The sequence below is a fragment of the Vipera berus genome (genome assembly GCF_964194415.1).
Source record: "Vipera berus genome assembly, chromosome: 2".
Lineage (NCBI taxonomy): Eukaryota > Metazoa > Chordata > Lepidosauria > Squamata > Viperidae > Vipera > Vipera berus.
Window position 1 is genome coordinate 165,526,158 of NC_138203.1, and position 18,978 is coordinate 165,545,135.

An 18,978-nucleotide genomic window follows, 5' to 3' on the forward strand; every position below is an offset into this window, starting at 1 on the left:
TTTTCCAAAATATTTACTGTTACACATGTAAATTACAGAAAGTCATATATTACTATTTTCCCAACATCCCAACATCTAGCACCTACGTTTCATTGCTATGTAAGAGTATTTTTTGTTAAATATATTAAGTAATATTAAGAAACTTCCATCAGCTGTTACTCCTGCATAACTTTGATATCCTGCTATATCTATTTTTTCAAATTATTGATGCATTCTAGTTTCAACATTAGGATATTCTGATGTTGAAGGGGCAATGTACCAATAACTAGACAGGCATTAATGCTTTTTAGTCTGAACTTAGAACATGTTGAGGATGCTAGAAAAGAGAGGTGGTGTCTTGGGTACAATTACTGCAATTACCCCTTAGGTATCTCACCCACCAAAGATGTAAGTTCACATTAGTCTGATATTTGCTCCATCCCACACCAGTTAAGATCTAGAAATAGTCTTAATCCATTACATAATACGCCACAGCATAGACCATTACAAATGTCTTTAGATTTACTTAAAATAAGAATTCAATAGGGAATTAAAAGTTGAAAGACTAAATCTTTACTTGGCATGTTGGTGTCACTGAATTTTCACAGCAACTATTTTACAGTAAAAATACTGAGGTGGGACCAGCACTGAACTTTGGAATCAAGTGTTAAATACAAAACAACTTTAACAAGAAATTTACTCCCTCCCCATGACCTCCAAAGTCAGCTTCACCAGGGAACATCACCTCCCTGCAACAGTAGTCACAATGGTGGCTTTCGCACAAACCGAAGAAGAGTCAGCACACAGAAGATGGTGAGATGCAGTTTACAAACCCCTTCTGGAGCAGAGTGGAGGAGGGAGACCTGAGAGAACAGAATCCCTCCTCATGGGAAGGGCGATCAGCACCAACTATTTAGCTGGGGACTAGCAGGCAGTCTGCTTCCCCTATTCATCTTTGCTTTTGCAGCCCCAAGGCTAGGCTCCAGCTGCAACATGAAGCAGACATTTACAGCTCTAGACACATTTCTATTTTATTACTGCCAAAGTGAAAAAGCCACTTTGGCCCAACAGGCAACCAGTAAAATTTTTCCCAAAAATAACTCAGTACAAAACAGATCTGTTTCAGAATTTAAAAAAAAGAAAGAAACCTTTACATGAGTTTAAAACCTATTTCAAAACATAAAAGTAAAACAAATTCCATTCTTGATATTAGTAGCCGCCGCTATACACCCTTTCCCTCCCACTAGGGAGCATGGAATGAGATGTCCGCAGTCCTTTCCATGCACGTGACGCATCATCAGATTTAACTGGTGTCCATCTACAAAGAAAGGAAAAGATAATTATTTGGCTGTAAACAAGTAAAACCTTAAGAAAGCAACAGGCTACTCTGGTATTGCATATTTTGCAATAAATCATTTCAAGGTAGATTCACACCCAGAAAAGGATTTTTTAAACACAATTTGCAATTTCAGCATTAAAGTATTTGGAAGAGCACAATCCCCAAATTCTAGATTTTCACGAGTCTTTAAAAAAGATGGAGTTCTTTTCTTATATATGTATGCATAAATATCTGAACCTATGTCAATTTAAATACAGGCCTGCTGATTTAATACATGCTAATTGTCAGGGATCATCATTCAGTAGCAGCGGAGATGTAATAAACCATGATTTTGATTCTATGTTTCACTAGTGCCACGGCCTTAAAGATAACCATGCATGTGTACATTTGTGCACACAGAAATAAAATTCTAGTTCCAAATAATGTTTGATTATAAAATGCAGTTTATCCAATCTGACCCAAGCAGAATAGCAATTAAAAAAGCAAAATATGGTTACATTCATGAAACATGTAGAGTTTAGAACTGCTATTACATTATAGAACTTGATTTCTTTTGTGGTTCAACACATGTTCTACCATGTTAATTTCAATGAGCATAAATATGATCAGATAACCATACTAGAATCATAATCAACTAGTGTTGTCAGGACTGCCTTCATATTAATGTGGTTTTCATACCCAGGAGGATTATACAAGCAACTGAAAACACACATGCCAATCAGTTATTCAACTAAACATTACTGCAAAGTTACTCATTGGGGCAACATTCTGCCTCCATCTTCTTCAATACGTTACTTACCCTAGCATTATAAGCATCCAACTGTGCATCCAATTCTTCTGCAGAGAGCTGCTGTTTGGAACTCCTGCCAACCCCTCTGCCTCTGCCTCTATTGCCACGACTGCCTCGTCTGTTGCCACCGCCAAAGCCACCTGAGCCACCACGGTTTCTTGTCATACCTCCTCTATTTACACTAATATCAAAAAAGATACTAAATTAGAGGTGCTCAGACATACATAAGCGAAAATGCAATGTATATCAGTTTAGAAGCTAATGTAAAAGTGAGCATTATGACAGAACATGATTAACAAAACACAAAAGTGAATCGTTGTATCTGATATCTCTTATAAACTGGAGGCCGAGTACAATTATTTTAGAAAAATACAAAATTTCTCTAGCCTCTATTTTAGGTACAAGGGCAAGTAATACGCAATAGGCCTACTTTGGTTTATGATAATAATTAACAATATGAGGGAATCTAAACTCTGAAATAGAAAATCTTTTTGCTGGACAGCAGGGTTGCAATATGAAGTATATAAGATCAAATACCAATTTTGGCTATTTGAGGAATTGCAATGTAACTATTATTTGGAAAGTGATAAAAGTGCCACTATTCCCATTTTAATTTTTTTCTGCAATCATGACTAATCAATTACCAAGAAATTCGGTCTGTTTATTCTTTGTAAATTTATTTTTCCATTTTTTTCTAAAGTTAGACAACTAATTTAAAGAAAATAAAAGATACAAATATATATTAGTGTGTGTGCACAAACACACACACAGAAAATGAATTGAATAGTCTATTGAGTGAGGAATAACCACATTGTAACATGTTTTCCCCTTATTTTTCCCCTTACATACAAATGACTGGTCTACATGTTAGCTACCCCAATCTGTTGAGCGAGCTCTGCTTAAGTATGATTACACCACATTTTTAAGTTAAAAATTCAACTTCAAGTTTTCTGTAAGAATACAGCAGACTCCACTACTGTCTGTAGTAATAATATACTGATGCTACCACAAAATCCTGAAAACTGTAGGCTACAGCATAATCAATCTTAATTAAAGAAATGAACATTAAGGTAAGTTTTTTAACCTCTGTATTGGTCTCCTCTGTGTATCTATCTGTGATGTAACCAGCTGAATGTTCATGGGACGTCCTAAGAATAATAAAAAGAATCAATGTCCATGATTATCATAACAACTTAAAATAAATCTAGCAGTCAAAAATGCCAATAGAAAATGGTCAGGAAAAGATCCATTCAGAAAAGATGGATCTCCCTCTTCTAGCATTGATTTCTATGCTGGGCACATAGAGGGAGAATGGAGCACTGAACACTCTTCTACCAATCCACTACTCCATTACATTGTATTCCATACACTTGCCCTAAATGTAGGTCCTTGTCACCTAAGGAGAATGCTTATATACAAGTATCTGGTTAATTACCAAAACCATGTCAGATCATCCTTGTGTAACCCACAATATGATTAGCAAGTAGATACATACCATCCAAAGGAACGCAATTGTATTGCTTCATAGCCTTCAGAGCATCAGCTTTCCTCTCAAAATGGACATCTGCAGTACCTAGACTACGTCCAGAACGATCATAGTGTACTGCTGCCTTCTTCAGTGTCCCAAATTCTGCAAAAAGCTCCTGAAAAAATGGAAAAGTAACAATGTATCTGAGAATGTAACAGGTTCTTTAAGTTTATTCAGAAAGCCTAGAAATGTGTAATAGAGGACAGTATATCCCTACACATGTAATTTTGCTCTTATGTCTATAAAATAGTCCACATGTTAAGGTTGCCTTTTTCCTGCTTCAACTGATATTTAAAGATTTATACTTTATAATCTCCCAATCAATCTATTTTCTATACCTGCCCACCTCAATCAAGTAACTCTGGGCAGCAACAATTCTAAAGCAATTAAAACCAGTACAAAATATGTACTGGCTGAGAAAATTGTAATATAAACGCAAAAGTCCTCCAATAAATCAGTATATTTATAACCAGTGAGGCTAGTATTTTTAGAATATTAAAAAACTGCTCATAATATTCACATCAAAATGTTTACTGATTTTTCCATTTATATCAGCGTTCCTCCAAAGGAAATAAAAACAGCTTATATACAAAATCTGTTTTGTAAATGTTTCAGTTCTGAGAATGGACCGAGCTATAACAGCTGACCAACATCCTCTTGTGAGCCTAACAGTCTAATGTGGATTTGAACCTGAACCTTCCCCAGCCAATATTCTAATAGTGTTTCTCAACCTTGCTAACTCTGAGATGTATGGACTTCAACTCCCAGAATTCCTCAGCCAGCATCCTCAAAATTGTCAAGGTTGGGAAACATTCTAATCACTACACTATTACCTGTCTCCTAGCTTCTTTATCCTAGGATTTGGTCTAGAGATAGCAGTAACATTTCATCAATAGTTTTTCAATAAAGAACTGAAGCTGCATTTGAATTAGATAAACTTTTTTTTGCAGTTTCAAGAACAAGCCAAAAGATTTGTTCAACAATATAAATGGGCCACCCAGAATAAAAGTTCCTTTAACAGATGAAACATTTGTACTACCAGAATGTTCAAAAGTACCCGAAAGTTGGTTTGCAATAAAGCAGAATTGCTCAAATATTTTATAACAAAACAATATATGCTATTACTTTCAAAATATAGCAAATCAATGTTGAATATTATGACTAATATATGCTACAGGCTGATGCTAGAATCAATTCTGTCATAAATTCATTTCAGAAAGATTTTACCAGACTAAAATGTTTTAATCAATACTAATGTAGTATTGTCAGAAAATAAACGAAAGCTATGATAAATGCCATAGTTTATTCCATTTACGCACTATCCAGGATCCTTTATTAAGAACAAACATACCTGTATGTCTGCATCTGAAACACCAAAATCCAGATTAGAGACAAGGAGCTTTCCACCCGTTTCCACGCCAGCACCAGGGCCAAAGCAACTCTCGAACAAATCATGTTGCCACTTTTCAGGGAGCTGTTTTGGCTGTGAAGAGAACGAGTTCCGATTAGTGTAACCCCATCTTCTTTATTCGGCTCAACATTTTAATTTCCTTTTGTTTCCCAAATTTATGGTCTAAACGAAAGCCAAGTACACCAGGATACCGAACCAGACCGCAAATTCCAACAGAGCGCGTCCCTCCTTAAAGACGCCGGAGAATTTCGCCCCACTCTGCTTCCCCGATAAACTTAAAATGCCGCTACTCCGTCTCGACCATGCCCAATATTGGATGGAAGAACCTCCTAAGAGAGGCCTTACCCGGCTATACGGCGCGGGCCTGTTCCTGCCGCCTCCCCGGGACAGAGCGGCTCTGTTCCGGACGGGGCCGCCACCGCCTGCGCGCCCAGCTCCGCCTCGCCCAGCTCCGCCGCCTCGACCTGTAGCTCCTCTTCCCCGGCCTCGACCACCGCCGGCTCGGCCACCTCCGCCTCGCTGACTCCTGTTCAGCTTGATAATGTCGTCCAAAGACATATCCATTTTGTCGCCCATGATGGCGGCTCCCTCCGGCTCCTGGGCCTACACTTCCGGCCGCGCTATACCGGGGACCGGAAACGGATAAGGCTGGATTAAGAAATGGAGGGGTGAAAAGAGCGTAAGCGTACAAGCTTGGTTTCGTGAAAGAAAGAAGAGGCTGCCTTCCCTTGGCGAGGTTTTATATAGGAACGGGGGCCTGAGAGAGGGCGGGGACCTTCCTATGTGGTGGCTGGGAAGAGTTGAGTTTGGGCGCGAAGGTTGGCGCGGGGGGGGGCGGAGGGGAGACAAAAAGGGAGGGGCAGCGGCGGCTGTTGGTGGGTGGAGCTTTCTTTTAGCCTTTGGCTTTTTCGGGGGGGGGGAAGAGAAAGAAACGCAGACGGCGTTCACAGGGGCCTCTGAAGTACTGTCACCCTAGTGACGTGTTAGCCTTATGTTTGCGAACTTAACAATTTTTTAGGTAAACCCCGGAATGAGTGTGTTGTGCGAAGTCAGCTAGTGTGACGTGTTTTCACTTTCCGAGCCTTTTCTCTCAACACAATGGCAGAACTGCATTTTTTTGTTGTTCATCCCTTGCCTCCCTATTTTTCCTAGTGCCGTAATAAAAGTGTTATAAACAATCAAGACAATAGCATAGTAATAGCAAGGAAATGCCTCGGAAGTATTAATCCAATTTTGGAATTGCGCGGAATGTTTTATCTGACTAAATAATAGAAAGCGAAGGCAAAAATGAATTCTGCCCCTTTCTCCGAAGGTGGGGCTTAATTAAACAATATTGTTATAAATTTGCAGTGCTAGAGCAAGTAAAGAAAAATGTAATGGCGAAGCTAGTAATTAATGAGAAACCTGCCACATTTTTCCTGAGGGTTAGTATTGGAGAGTCAAAACAGTTTTTTTATAGAGTTTATGATGTGATTTATTTTAGCATTTGGCTGTGTTTGCATGCAGTACAATTACAGCAATTGAGTTTTGCCGGTATAAATTGTAGAAGAGGTTTTTCCATTATATTAGTTTTGGTGAAAAGGCAAGTTAGATTTTAATTAATACCTTCAAAAATTGCAACTTAGAACTTATTGGAAATAGGACTTGGAATAGGTCAAAGATTGCATGATTGAATGGGTGCCAAATTTGAATACTGTAATAGAGATGTAAGGATGGAAATTTCAATAGCAGAAACAAGAATAAATTTACTCCAAATATTGTTCTCAAGAGAAAATTGTGACAAGATGTTTTATCATTGCTGTATTACTCCACTGTAGCGTGTCCTAATTGCTACAGTTAGTAAATGATTTTCTAGAAACTGTTGGAAGTGCAATGAGCAAGGTGGATAATTTTTTGTCCTATGTAATGGCAATTCAGTAAAGCTCAATGGTTTTGGAAAATAATATTACAATGAGACAAATTTTGAAAATTGACTTCTCTTTGCAACCAGACACATTTTTATTAAATTTTACTAAACCGTATATTTCTTCCAAGTGTGCAGAACTAATGTTGTATATGCTAATTGTATAAGAAAGTAAATGATGTGTCATTAATTATAAAGTTATAATTAATTATAACTACATAGTGAAAAACTAACCTCTATTACATTTTAGATTCTATGATTATTTTTGTTCTTTTTTATGCTTTTATTCTTATATGAATTTCATGTTTCATGGTTTATAGTCTTTTCTAAAATTCTTAATACAATTTTAAAGAATTTAATACCTAAAGCAACTTTATTTTTTTTGTTCACCTATGCTATTTTCTTAATTAAACATCCAGTTTCAAGCAAAAGAGAGGTGAACTTTAAAACATTTTGCAAGGTAGATTTTCTATTTTAATTCTTCCCCCAAAATATTCATAGAAGGCATGTTGGGAATCAAGCTGCCGTTGCATTTTATTCAGCAACCTTTTAAGATATTTTTCTCCTGTACCTCTAAAAGAAGTGGTGTTTTATGGAATCTAAGAATTGTCCCCAAGGACTTCTGCCAAGTGAGAGCCAATCCATATCTTCTTCATGCCATCTTTTATTTGGTAAATGCAATAGATTACATTTATCATACATTCATAATTTACATGAACCTTTACTTACCATTCAAAAGAGACAGTTAAAAAAGGAAACATAAAGACCAAAACACCTTCTCACCAGCAATCAACATCCAGATAAACAGAGATTAACACCAGGATTAATAGCAGACCAACAATCAAGCTATAAACAGTAAACCACTAACTAGCAAGAAGATACCACTCCCACTGATAAGGCAAACTAATGCCATCCCTTTTAGCACTGAAAATGTTCCCTAGTTGAGTAATGAAGTTTCTACAAGAAAGCAACCAAGGAGTACCAAGTTTTAACTTTTAGCAAAAATGATGACACAGAACTGTTAAAAGCTATGAAGCTGTATGGAAAATATGCTATTTTAAACAACACAATTTTTCATATTTAAGCTATATAAAAAACAACAAAAAAGTTGCAATTAACCTTTTTTTTCTTTCTCCCCTTCAGATACTATTCTGACCTTACTAGTCTGGATACAATGAAGGTGAAAATCAAGAGCTGGCATGGAGTTGCTTCCTGGCTCTGGGTTGCTAATGATGAGAACTGCGGCATTTGTCGAATGGCTTTTAATGGATGCTGCCCTGACTGTAAATATTAATCTTTTTTTTTTTGTCTTCTTGAGCTGAGTATTCCTTTGATTTTGCCCTGTTAACATTTATGTTTTACAGGTAAAGTACCTGGAGATGATTGTCCTCTTGTGTGGGGACAGTGTTCACACTGCTTCCACATGCACTGCATACTGAAGTGGCTTAATTCTCAACAAGTTCAACAGCATTGTCCAATGTGCCGACAGGAATGGAAGTTTAAAGAGTGACTCTGACAAGATTTCTCCCTCTCCTTCCCCAGCTTCCTTTGAATCTCATGAATTCACAAAGCTTGTTGAGATTCATCCCTTTGTGTCCCCTGAATGTACATACATTCTGAGTTGCCAGAATTGCTAGTATCACTCTAGAATCCAGGAGAAGAAAACTGTTATTGTATATTACAATATTTTCTCAATGCCATCATCCTATATACAGATGTCCCAACATATGGTATGACATCAGCTCAGCTCTCAAAGTCTATAAAATGCGAAGAGTGATGACTGTCGGTATGAAGGCTACAAGCAAGTAAACCTCCAGTTTCAATTTTAGTAATTGAAATGCAATAAGATTGATTTGTGTAAGAGAGGTATCTCAGCTGTATTTTTATTAAGACTATTGTTTTAAATACTGTTGTAAAATGTGTACTTTCAACTTCAACATAAAACACCCAAATCTCACTTTTCTCGTGATACGTATTATTGATGCCGTGCTTTAATATACAAAAAAATTTCTTAATTTCCTGACCCTTTGTAGTTTTAGGCCTCAATTTTAACTTCATAATATGACATTGACTTGTTCAAAACAGAGAAAACAGTAATTCAGAGGTGTCAAACTGCTGGCCTGCGGGCCAGTTGCATCATGTGGAGGCCGTGCCCACCCCAGCTCCAACAATGCGAAAAGTCACGATACGTCGCAACACGTCACGTGACCCAGTGAGTTTGACACCCATGCAGTAGTTCTACTAATAGATTTTTGATTTAGATCTAAAATTGACCAGTCCATAGCTCAGGCTTCTGCCAGCATTTTGCTGCACACTTGGCGCACAGTACCATAATTGTTAATTGTTTATTCTGCGAGTCTCAATAACACCATGAGGATTATAAGCGGATATATTAAAACCAACTTGCTGGCTTCCTGCTCTGAGCCATATAGCACTGCCAGCCTTACGAAGGCAAGATGCAGTAGTGAGAATACAGAAAAATTATCAACAACTCAGTCCTACCAATGCTGACCTTCCTCATTTATCAGCAAGAAGACTCAAATCAAGGAACCCTCCACTGGCACTTGTACAACATCTGCCCAACAGTTTTAGCATCAATTCCCAATGGAAAGCCAAATGAATCACTAAACACCCAGTTATAGGAAAACATATAAATGACCCTCATAAAAGTGCCAGGCTTTGAACTATCATGTCAGCAATGGACAACCCTGAATAGGATTCGTACCTCACACGCCATCTGCCGGGACTCTATAAATGGGGCATAGTATCCTCCCCTCAAATGTGACTGCAGGATCCCATGTCAAACTAAATCATGACCGGCTGTAAGGTGAGGGCATATACTGGTCCATTATCTTTTTTAAAAAAATATAAACAATGCTGCACTTCAATGGTTAAATGGTGTAGACCAGAGGTGTCAAACCTCCAGCCCACAGGCTGGATGCGTCACAAGGAAATCGTGCCCAACCCATTGCTAGTAATGGGGAAAAAGTTCCAATATGTTGTGCGACGTCATGTGACATCGTGAGTTTGACATGTCTGGTCCAGTCATTGATATTTGAACATAGATTTTTTTTTACATTTATATTTCATTGTGTTGTACTAATCTAGTTGAAATGTTAATTTACATTGCTAGTCCATGTATGACATGCCATACACTAAATAATTACCCCATCTTTATTATTTTATAAATAGGTCAAGATGGCAAACACACTTAATATATAGGTAAAGGTAAAGGTTCCCCCGCACATGCATGCTAATTGTTTCCAACTCTAGGGGCCGGTGCTCATCTCCATTTCAAAGCCGAAGAGCCAGCGCTTGTCCGAGGACGTCTCTGTGGTCATGTGGCCGGCACGACTAGACGCCAAAGGCACACGGAACGCTGTTATCTTCCCACCGTAGTGGTCCCTATTTTTCTACTTGCATTTTTACGTGCTTTCGAACTGCTAGGTTGGCAGAAGCTGGGACGAGTAACAGGTGCTCACTCTGTTACGCGGCACTCAGGATTTGACCTGCCAAACTGCCGACCTTCTGATCGACAAGCTCAGCGTCCTAACCCACTGAGCCACTGCGTCCCTACTTAATATATACTTTTCTCCTATTTTCCCCACAACAGCAACCCTATGAGATCAGTTGGACTGAAAGAATTATTTCATCCAAGGTCTCTCATCTGACTTTCACGCCTAAGGTGACATTAGAACTTAATCTCCTGATTAACCACTACACCAAACTGGCTGCGTTTGTTCTTAAAAGACTTATCAGATCTTTTTTATTCCCAAGTAATAAATGAGATCACTTGTACAGGATGGTTCCAATGAATTCTTTGATTCATTCCTTACAATGCTCCTGGCATGTTTCAACCCACATTGTTGTCAATGCTTTTGACGATTAAACAGAGATGATGGAATAAAACTTATGGGAAAGGAAGCAATATTCATGATCTTTTTTCAGTCAAATGTTTATTTATGGCAAAAGATTCCAGCACTAGCTTAGTTTCGTAGCTACAAATTAGCTGTTTCCAATGTTTCATCCTAATGGTGCAATCTGCTGGAGATGCCACCCCTGCCTTCAGTGTGCAATTGAAGCTCTTTATGCTATTCAAATGAAAGGTGATGCTAACTAAATAGCCATCAAGGAAAAATTCTGTTTAAAAGAATTACCTACCTCTTTTGGTGATCTCTGGAATCTTCCCAAGCATAGAGAATTGTGTTTTTTTGCCACAAAACATGACACCATGGTATTGCTAGACGCAACAGAACACTACAATTAACTATAGTTTAAAAATATGCTCTTCCTCAAAGTTCCCCAAAGTTTGTTCCCCTGAGCAAATTTTAATTAAAACAAAAATTGTATTCTTGTGCCTGCTCTATTTTATTTTTAGCTGCAGTACCTAATTTTGGTTTAGCTGATTTTCTGTTTTCTATAGTCTATAGTTCTATCAAGCCATGTTTTGATCAATGTTAAATAAACTTTAATTGACTAGTATTCACACAACACTAAATTTAAGGAAAATATTTTTTTCTTATGGGACTACAATTTGGAGGAAGGGCAACTGAGGGCATGTTTCCTTTTGTAGAAAAAAATTTGAGTGTTGAGATAAAGGAACAGTAGGTGTGAAGTTTCACTGAAGCTTAACACCATTACTCTACATCTTTTGATGGCTAAGTATTGACAAAAAAGTCATGTTTCTAAATTGAGGGTTTTGTTACCAAATTATGATGACAGAATCTGGAGTTTTGCAGGATCTTAGCTAAGTCACGAATTGTAGTGGCTGTTTGTGTATGTGTGGCTTTTGAAATTTCTGGAATTTGAAATAGCTGAAAACTGGCAGTGATTTTTATCTTCTTTGGAGAATGAAACACAATGTAACTTCTTAAAATACTCTTTTTACAATTTATTATTTTGGACTGCTGTTGGGGCTTTACTTTATAAACTGTATACATTTTGTTATACAACAACAATAGGCATACTGTATACCATATCACTGATACATGAGTTATCGCAATAAAAGTAAACTGGATTAGTATTTTTTTAGATGAGCCAGATACCATAAGAGGGCAGCAACAAACACTGTATCTTGTTTGTAGAAGAGTAAAAAATATAAATCAGGAATCTGGTTTTCCAACTAGCAATTCTTTTTAAGCTATTCTTTTAAGGCAAAAAATATTTTCATGGACTGAAATGATGAAGTGAGCTGCAATTCATAAAAGATTATGACTTTTAATAAAATTTATTAGCTGGAGAAGGTGCTCCCAGGGCTCCTGATTTATATTCTCCTTGGTAATTGATCAGCATTTTACTATAGCTGCGAACGGTCTACTTGAAAGAACAAACCTTTATTCTGTTAAAATTAAAAACATCATTCTCACCATCCTGTTTTAGCAAGAAACAATCTTCCATCCCAGAATCAAGGATCTCATACAGTTACAGGTAGTCCTTGACTTACAACTGCTTGTTAGTGATGATTCAAAGTTAAAACGGCACTGAAAAAAGTGACTTGTGACTGTTTTTCTCCCTTTTACAACCCTTGCAGCATCTCCACGGTCATGTGATCAAAATTCAGATGCTTTGCAACTGGTTCATATTTTATCATGATTGCAGCGCTCCGGGGTCAAGTCAATAGCTTTTTGGACCTGACAAGCAAAGTCAATGGGGAACCCAGATTCATTTAACAACCATGTTACTAACTTAACTGCAATGACTCACTGGACAACTGTGGCAAGAAAGTCGTAAAATAGGGCTAAACTCACTCAACAAATGTCTCATTTAGCAATATAAATTTTGGGCTCAATTGTGGTGGTTGAGTACTACCTTTACAACAGACAGCCAAAAATGTAGATATTTGCATTGCAGATAAATACAATGCCGGAAAGGGCTTGCCAGCAGCCCAGTTAACCCCTTGTTAACTATCAGAGCCTCTTGTAAAAATAGATTTTAAATTGTTTACAGATGGGAGATTCGAGAAATAAAGCAAACCCAGAAAAACCCAAGACCACTGAGCTTATCTTTAGACTAATGTGCCAAAGTCAGATTTCGTTGCAGTGCAGTATTAGGGAAGGACGCGGCAGGAATATCGACCATGTTCCCACGACCCACCGAGCCAGAAACTATCCAGCTGCAAGTCTTCCTCGTTATGTGATGTTTCGGTGTACCTACAAGGGCAGAAAAGAAAATGGGCTTCCGTGACCCACGGGGTTCGGTTAGCCGCGGGTGTTTGCTGCAGCTTTAGTCCAAGGCTCTTCAAACTTGGCCCTTTTATGACTTGTGGACTTCAACTCCCAGAATTCCTCAGCCAGCCTGCCTGCCTGAGGAATTCTGGGAGTTGAAGTCCACAAGTCATAAAAGGACCAAGTTTGAAGACCCCTTGCTTTAGTCGTTGAGGGAGCTCGCCCGCGCTTTCTGCCACCCTTAACTCTGGGTCTCGTCCTCTCTCGACGGAGGAGCGACTCCATCGCGTCGCTGTTCCGAGTCCGTTTCTTCCGGCCAAAGGAGAAACGGGAGACGGACTTGTGGAGCTTCAACGCGTGAGAGAGGCCGGCGGAGCGAACGCGGGCAGAGGGTTAAAGCAAGCCGCGATAGAGAGCCGCCCGCCCTGACCGAAAGAGCCTCCCGCCGGGCGGAGCAGGGGCCTTCCTCCTCCCGAAGAGACCGCCGGGTCACGTGCTCGGCGCGGCGCTCGCCTCCACCGCCCGCTGCGGGGCCTGGGAGCCGCCTGGCTGCTCCCCGCTCCTCTCCTGCCTCCCCGGCGCTATAAAAGGAGGCGCCGATGGCGACCCCCAGCCCAGCCGTCGCCAGCCTCTCGCAGCATGGGGGGCGGACCACCGACCCTGGCGCTGCTCTGCCTCACCCTGGCCCTGCTGCTCAGCCCGCCCGCCGAGGCGTGGTACAAGCAGGCGGCCGGCCCCAGCTACTACTCCGTGGGCAGAGCGTCGGGGCTTCTCTCTGGCGTCCGCCGCTCGCCTTACATGCGCCGCTCCGACGACAACAGCGTCGCGGACAGTAGTGCCGAGGACGGCCCCGCCGCCTCCTCTCTCGCCATGTCCGAGTCGCGGCAGAACCTCGGCGGGCTGCGCAACATGGTAAGAAGTAGCAGGGCTCCGGGAACGGGACGAAGAGTAAACTCGGGGGGGGGAGGGAAGAGGAGGGAGGATGCTTAGGAGCGCCCGTCGGGGAAGAGTGCGCCGAATAATAATCATAATCATAATCATAATAATAATAATAATAATAATAATAATAATAATAATAATAATAATAATAATAATAATAAATAAGTTGGAAGGCATCTTGGAGGTCATCTAGTCCAACCCCCTGCTCAGGCAGGAAACCCTAAACCATTTCAGGCAAATGGCTGTCCAGTTTCTTCTTAAAAACTTCCAGTGTTGGAGCATTCACCACTTCTGGAGGCAGGTTGTTCCACTGGTTAATTGTATGTGTGTGTGTGTGTGTGTGTGTGTTCACATATTTAACTTCTTCAATATAAACCTGTTCAATACTGCACAATCCAGTGTTTTTTCCCGAGCCTCCTTTCTTTCCAAATTGTTTTCATTTTCCCAACACTATGCAAATACAATTCTTGATACTATTAATGCATACAGAATTGAATATAAACATCCTCATATTTTCTAGTGTTACACAAATAACAATATCAGTTTATAAACTCTTTTCTAACCAATTTGTATTTCAAATGTATTTGCAATTAAAATCTCCTTATTAAATCAGTATCCTTTTTCATGTTCTTATTTAAGTTTATTTTCCCACCAATATTCAGAATTTCTTTGTCAGTTGTGGTTTTCTCAAGATTACTTACATCTGTGTAGCTAAGAATTTCATTTATACAAGCCATCCTCGTATGTTCATATTTCCCATAACAAAAAAGGTGCTTTTCTAATTATAAATCATGTCTTTCTTATTATAAAAGTCTAATTATATCTAAGGATTATCCATTCTTTTAATCACATTCAAATAAATATTTATTCATGTAATGTCCCCTCTGGTAAGTCAAATCTTCTGTTTTTTAAGTCTGACTCTAGCTTTCTTCCTTTACCAAGTAGCTTTCCAGGCCAAGGCAATTAAATCAAAGAATTTTTCCTCTATTTTTGTGAAAGTTGCTTGGAATGAGGAAGACAATTTATGTAAGGTATTTCTTTTGTGGGAATTCCACCCATTTATATGTGCAGTGAATCTTCTGATGCACTTAGTGCATTGAATATTGCATTTGTTGTAACAAACAAACTTGATGCATCTACTTTATGTTCATTGGTTTATGTTAGCCCTGTACTGTATTGCATTTTATTGTATTGTAATATGTACTATAGCTGCTCCATTCCTAATTCCTTGGAGAACCAACCAAAAGTGAAAACAACATAGGAAATCCATCTGTGGAGACTCTCAGTCCTTCAGGTCATGGTTGTTCCAAAGGTACTTTTCCAAAAGGCAACTGGACTTCGTTTTATCCTTGAAGACATTTTGCTTCTTGTCCAAGAAGCTTCTTCTGTCGGAACTGGAAAAAAAAACATCTTGGATGAGAAATGTCTTCAAGGAAAAACAAAGTCCAGTTGCCTTTTGGAAAAATCACCTTACGGATAGAAAATCGGTAGCAATGGAAATTATGAGCAAGAAAAAAATGTAGCTGTATCAACCATAGGTAAAAGGTAAAGGTAAAGGTTCCCCTGCACATGCGTGCTAGTCGTTTCCAACTCTAGGGGCCGGTGCTCATCTCCGTTTCAAAGCCGAAGAGCCAGCGCTTGTCCAAGGACGTCTCCGTGGTCATGTGGCCGGCATGACTAGATGCCAAAGGCGCACGGAACACTGTTACCTTCCCACCGTAGTGGTCCCTATTTTTCTACTTGCATTTTTATGTGCTTTCAAACTGCTAGGTTGGCAGAAGCTGGGACGAGTAACAGGCGCTCACTCTGTTACGCGGCACTAGGGATTTGACCCGCCAAACTGCCGACCATCTGATCGACAATCTCGGCGTCCTAACCCACTGAGCCACCGTGTCCCTTGTATCAACCATACACAGTATTATTCATATTGCACCACCATGCAAGATGTATTTCTTCAGAAATAAATTCAGTGCATTGCAATGTGGGTTACATTTAGTTAAAGTGGCTCTCGGAGTATCATAGAATTGCTAAAAGCCCAGGGAGACCAGCAATCCCATCTTCAGAAGCTGCTTCTCTCCAAGAACCTTATTACACAAGAGATCCATAGGGCATACTCCCAAGTAAGTACATGCCCAGGACACAGGAGGCTCAGGTCGGTGCCAGCTGTGTTGCACTTGTCTTTCTTTTCTGTCTTGTCTTTTCTGCAGGCAGTGTGTGTGAAGGAAGTGGCTCCAGAACTGCAAAGCTGCCAGCTACTGCCAGGGGTGCCCAGCATCATTCAGTGCAAGGCGGATGTCACCGTATCTTTGGACCCCACTGACTGTACTATCCCATGAGCCTTGAGCCGGTGGCCTTCCCTGTAACTTCTATGGAGGCACCGGGAGGTGGGACAAGCAGGCAAGAGATGGATTTACTCTCTGTGTGAAAAGTGGTTGGATTTGGGGGTGGTGAGGAATATGGTTTTATTTTTATTTTTTCTGCATCTGTTAATAAATGTGTTTTAAAAGGCTCCAGTGACCACCTATGTCTTTTATTATAATTTTAAAAGCTCAACACAACTGCTGCAGGAATCCAAAGCATCTGCAAGCACAATGGATCTCAGAAAACAGAGAAGTTCATTTTGAGGCTAAAATCCATATGCGTATTTGCCCAGTTGCAGTCTGTGCAGCTTATATCCTAGCAAACAAATTCACAACAGCCTGGCTACAGTAAGGTGTCATGTTCTCTATTGACTATCCCCACTTTCTCTGCCAGACACTAACACTTGAATAATAATATAGGCAATAATCATAGCTTTCCCTTAACCACTCCTTCGTTCATTGAAGAATGGAGAATTATTTGTTGGAATTTAGCCAGAGCAGAAAGGCTTTCTCTTCAATCTAAAGAAACGTATGAAATTTAAAAACTGCCCAGTAATTCCCTACCAGGATGTAGATGTATTCTTGATTTTAAAGGAAACCTTTCTATAAAAAGATTATTTCCACGTATTTCTATTGACAGCAGCCTGATACGGGAACCCAATTGACATTTGCAGTGTCCACAATCTACGACTGTTCTCCAGGCTGTCTGACACAGAAGGTCCTTTCCCACAATACTTGTGAACGGATTCTTTTCAGTGGGAGAAGCAAATCAAACGGCATCCTGCAGCAAAGTAAATATTCTGTAATGAGCTTTGATTCTCACTCTTGCTCTCCTAATTGGAGAAAGCGGGTGGATGGGTTCTCCATCTTTATCCTACTGGTCCTACAGAATTCTACAGTCGCTGGCCTCTTTGGAGGCACAGTGACTGAGCCTCTGATTGCTAAAAGCTCTGAAAATACCGGTAGTTTGTTACATTAATTATGAAGATTTTTACTGTGAAACCTGGGGACTTGTCAGTGTCCCAGGTAGAGCAGACAAGAAACATAACAAGATGAACTATTTCTACTTTATTGTAAGGCTACATTAACAGAATCTTGCAAGTCTGAAAGGACAGATTTATACTGCTTGATTAGTTAGAGCAGATGCTTTTTAAGTTTCTTTCTCTGCCCATTACTCATTTGCAAGCGCCTCCCCCTTTTATCTGAGCATTTCCTGGGCAACACACACACACACACACACACACACACACACACACACACACACACGCAGGCACGCACACACGGTCATTCTCACAGAATAGATCCATAGATACAAACTTCATCTACATACTGTGTAAAAGAGACAATCAACAAGCCAAAAAGGGAACAAAAAAAATCAAAACATCTCCCCACCAGCAATTAACACCAAGTTTACTATCAGATCAACAGTGAACAATACCCCAATCAAAGAACTGCCAAACAGTAAAGAGGTCAACAACAAACAACTAAAAACACCTAGATCGCTCCCACCAACACTGACAGGGCAAGCCACTAGAATATAAATTGACAGCATACCCCACTCTCTGATAATGCTGCCTAATTTGGCTAATGAAACATATGCAAGAAAACAATCAAGCTCAGAGAGCACCAAAGCCTCTCCTCATTCTCACATTCCATTCCAGGACTAGACTATATTAAAAAAAACCAAGAGATGTTGAATTTTCTCACTGTTTCACCGTGTGAAATAGTTTCCAGTTTCTCCGAGAATGTGAAAGCAATTTAGGTTGAAATCTTAGGCATATATTAATTTAGGGGTAAGCCTTGCTAGAAAGAACACATTGAAACACACTTCCTAAATAAACAGAAACTAGCACAGTACTATACAAATATAGTGCAAAATATTTACACAGTAGTACAGTCAACAGAAAATTATAATTCACTGATTTATGCTATGCCATCAAGCTGGTGTCACTAATTAGCGACCATATAGACAGAAAAAAATAAAAATAAAAAGCTGCTGAAGAGAAAGGCAATGAGATGCAGAAAGGGACTGAGATGCATTGAAGTGCAGAAAAAAAGCTAGGTTCCTTTGAAGCTTGGCGGAAGATTAAACTGCTGCTTAAGAAAGTCTCTCTTTTCTTCTGTCCAATATTTGCCTCTCATCCCCTGCAGTTCTGTTCCGTCCATTCTTCCACCTTCCCCATTCTCAGAAATTGCCTGGATAAGTCCCTGCAGTTTTCCTTGCAAGTTTTTTTCAGAAATGGTTTGCTATATCCTTCCTAGGACTGAGAAATAATGACTAGCCCAGGGGTCAGCAACCTGAAACAGTGAAAGAGCCACTCGGAACCGGTTCCCTCACAAAAGGAAAAACTGGGAGCCGCAAAAAATGTGTGCACATGCACATACATGCGCGCATGCGCAGAACAGGGTTTGACTGAAGAGTGGAGCCAAGGTGAGATATGCACCTACCCTGCATATTTGAATTGATTGGTTGAACTTTTTTACTCCCACTTTTTTGGGGGGGACTGCACATGGCAGAAGACTGGGAGCCGCAGGAGACGGCTGAAAGAGCCGCATGCGGCTCCC

General features: G+C 39.8%; 3 protein-coding genes and 1 long non-coding RNA gene across 10 annotated transcripts in view; 3 read left to right on the forward strand and 1 right to left on the reverse strand.

Moving 5' to 3' along the window:
- Positions 1-18,978, forward strand: part of LOC308661986 — an 87,960-nt gene that overhangs the window by 68,427 nt on the left and 555 nt on the right. Inside the window, exon 2 of the long non-coding RNA XR_014025067.1 lies at positions 18,701-18,844. This is a non-coding gene — a long non-coding RNA (uncharacterized lncRNA). The remainder of the gene's footprint in view (positions 1-18,700; positions 18,845-18,978) is intronic.
- Positions 993-5,698, reverse strand: ALYREF (Aly/REF export factor). The gene is made up of 6 exons (XM_081315843.1): positions 5,393-5,698; positions 4,988-5,119; positions 3,604-3,751; positions 3,193-3,256; positions 2,118-2,289; positions 993-1,297 (listed from the first exon to the last, which is right to left on the reverse strand). Exons 1-6 carry the CDS (start codon positions 5,621-5,623, stop codon positions 1,283-1,285), a joined length of 762 nt encoding a protein of 253 aa, XP_081171969.1. The 5' UTR covers positions 5,624-5,698; the 3' UTR covers positions 993-1,282.
- On the forward strand, positions 5,687-8,907 carry ANAPC11 (anaphase promoting complex subunit 11). 7 transcript variants are annotated; one of them, XM_081315847.1, is made up of 3 exons: positions 5,687-5,726; positions 8,094-8,233; positions 8,315-8,907. In XM_081315847.1, exons 2-3 carry the CDS (start codon positions 8,125-8,127, stop codon positions 8,458-8,460), a joined length of 255 nt encoding a protein of 84 aa, XP_081171973.1. In that variant the 5' UTR covers positions 5,687-5,726; positions 8,094-8,124; the 3' UTR covers positions 8,461-8,907. The 7 variants fall into 7 exon arrangements, with proteins under 7 accessions (XP_081171973.1, XP_081171972.1, XP_081171970.1 ...); XM_081315846.1 differs by having other exon boundaries at positions 5,696-5,783; XM_081315844.1 differs by having other exon boundaries at positions 5,710-5,846.
- Positions 13,257-16,562, forward strand: NPB (neuropeptide B). Its single transcript, XM_081316222.1, has 3 exons — positions 13,257-14,026; positions 15,534-15,598; positions 16,056-16,562. Exons 1-3 carry the CDS (start codon positions 13,754-13,756, stop codon positions 16,387-16,389), a joined length of 672 nt encoding a protein of 223 aa, XP_081172348.1. The 5' UTR covers positions 13,257-13,753; the 3' UTR covers positions 16,390-16,562.

Excerpts from the sequence above, each read along its gene's own strand:
- ALYREF (XM_081315843.1), bottom strand. The coding sequence starts at position 5,623 with ATGGGCGACAAAATGGATATGTCTTTGGACGACATTATCAAGCTGAAC. Across the intron at positions 5,120-5,392 it reads GGCCCGCGCCGTATAGCCGG|CCAAAACAGCTCCCTGAAAA; the intron begins GTAAGGCCTCTC and ends TTCTCTTCACAG. Across the intron at positions 2,290-3,192 it reads CAGAGGAGACCAATACAGAG|TGTAAATAGAGGAGGTATGA; the intron begins GTTAAAAAACTT and ends TTTTGATATTAG.
- ANAPC11 (XM_081315847.1), top strand. The coding sequence starts at position 8,125 with ATGAAGGTGAAAATCAAGAGCTGGCATGGAGTTGCTTCCTGGCTCTGG. Across the intron at positions 8,234-8,314 it reads TAATGGATGCTGCCCTGACT|GTAAAGTACCTGGAGATGAT; the intron begins GTAAATATTAAT and ends TATGTTTTACAG.
- NPB (XM_081316222.1), top strand. The coding sequence starts at position 13,754 with ATGGGGGGCGGACCACCGACCCTGGCGCTGCTCTGCCTCACCCTGGCC. Across the intron at positions 14,027-15,533 it reads TCGGCGGGCTGCGCAACATG|AAAATCGGTAGCAATGGAAA; the intron begins GTAAGAAGTAGC and ends CCTTACGGATAG. Across the intron at positions 15,599-16,055 it reads GTATCAACCATAGGTAAAAG|TGGCTCTCGGAGTATCATAG; the intron begins GTAAAGGTAAAG and ends ATTTAGTTAAAG.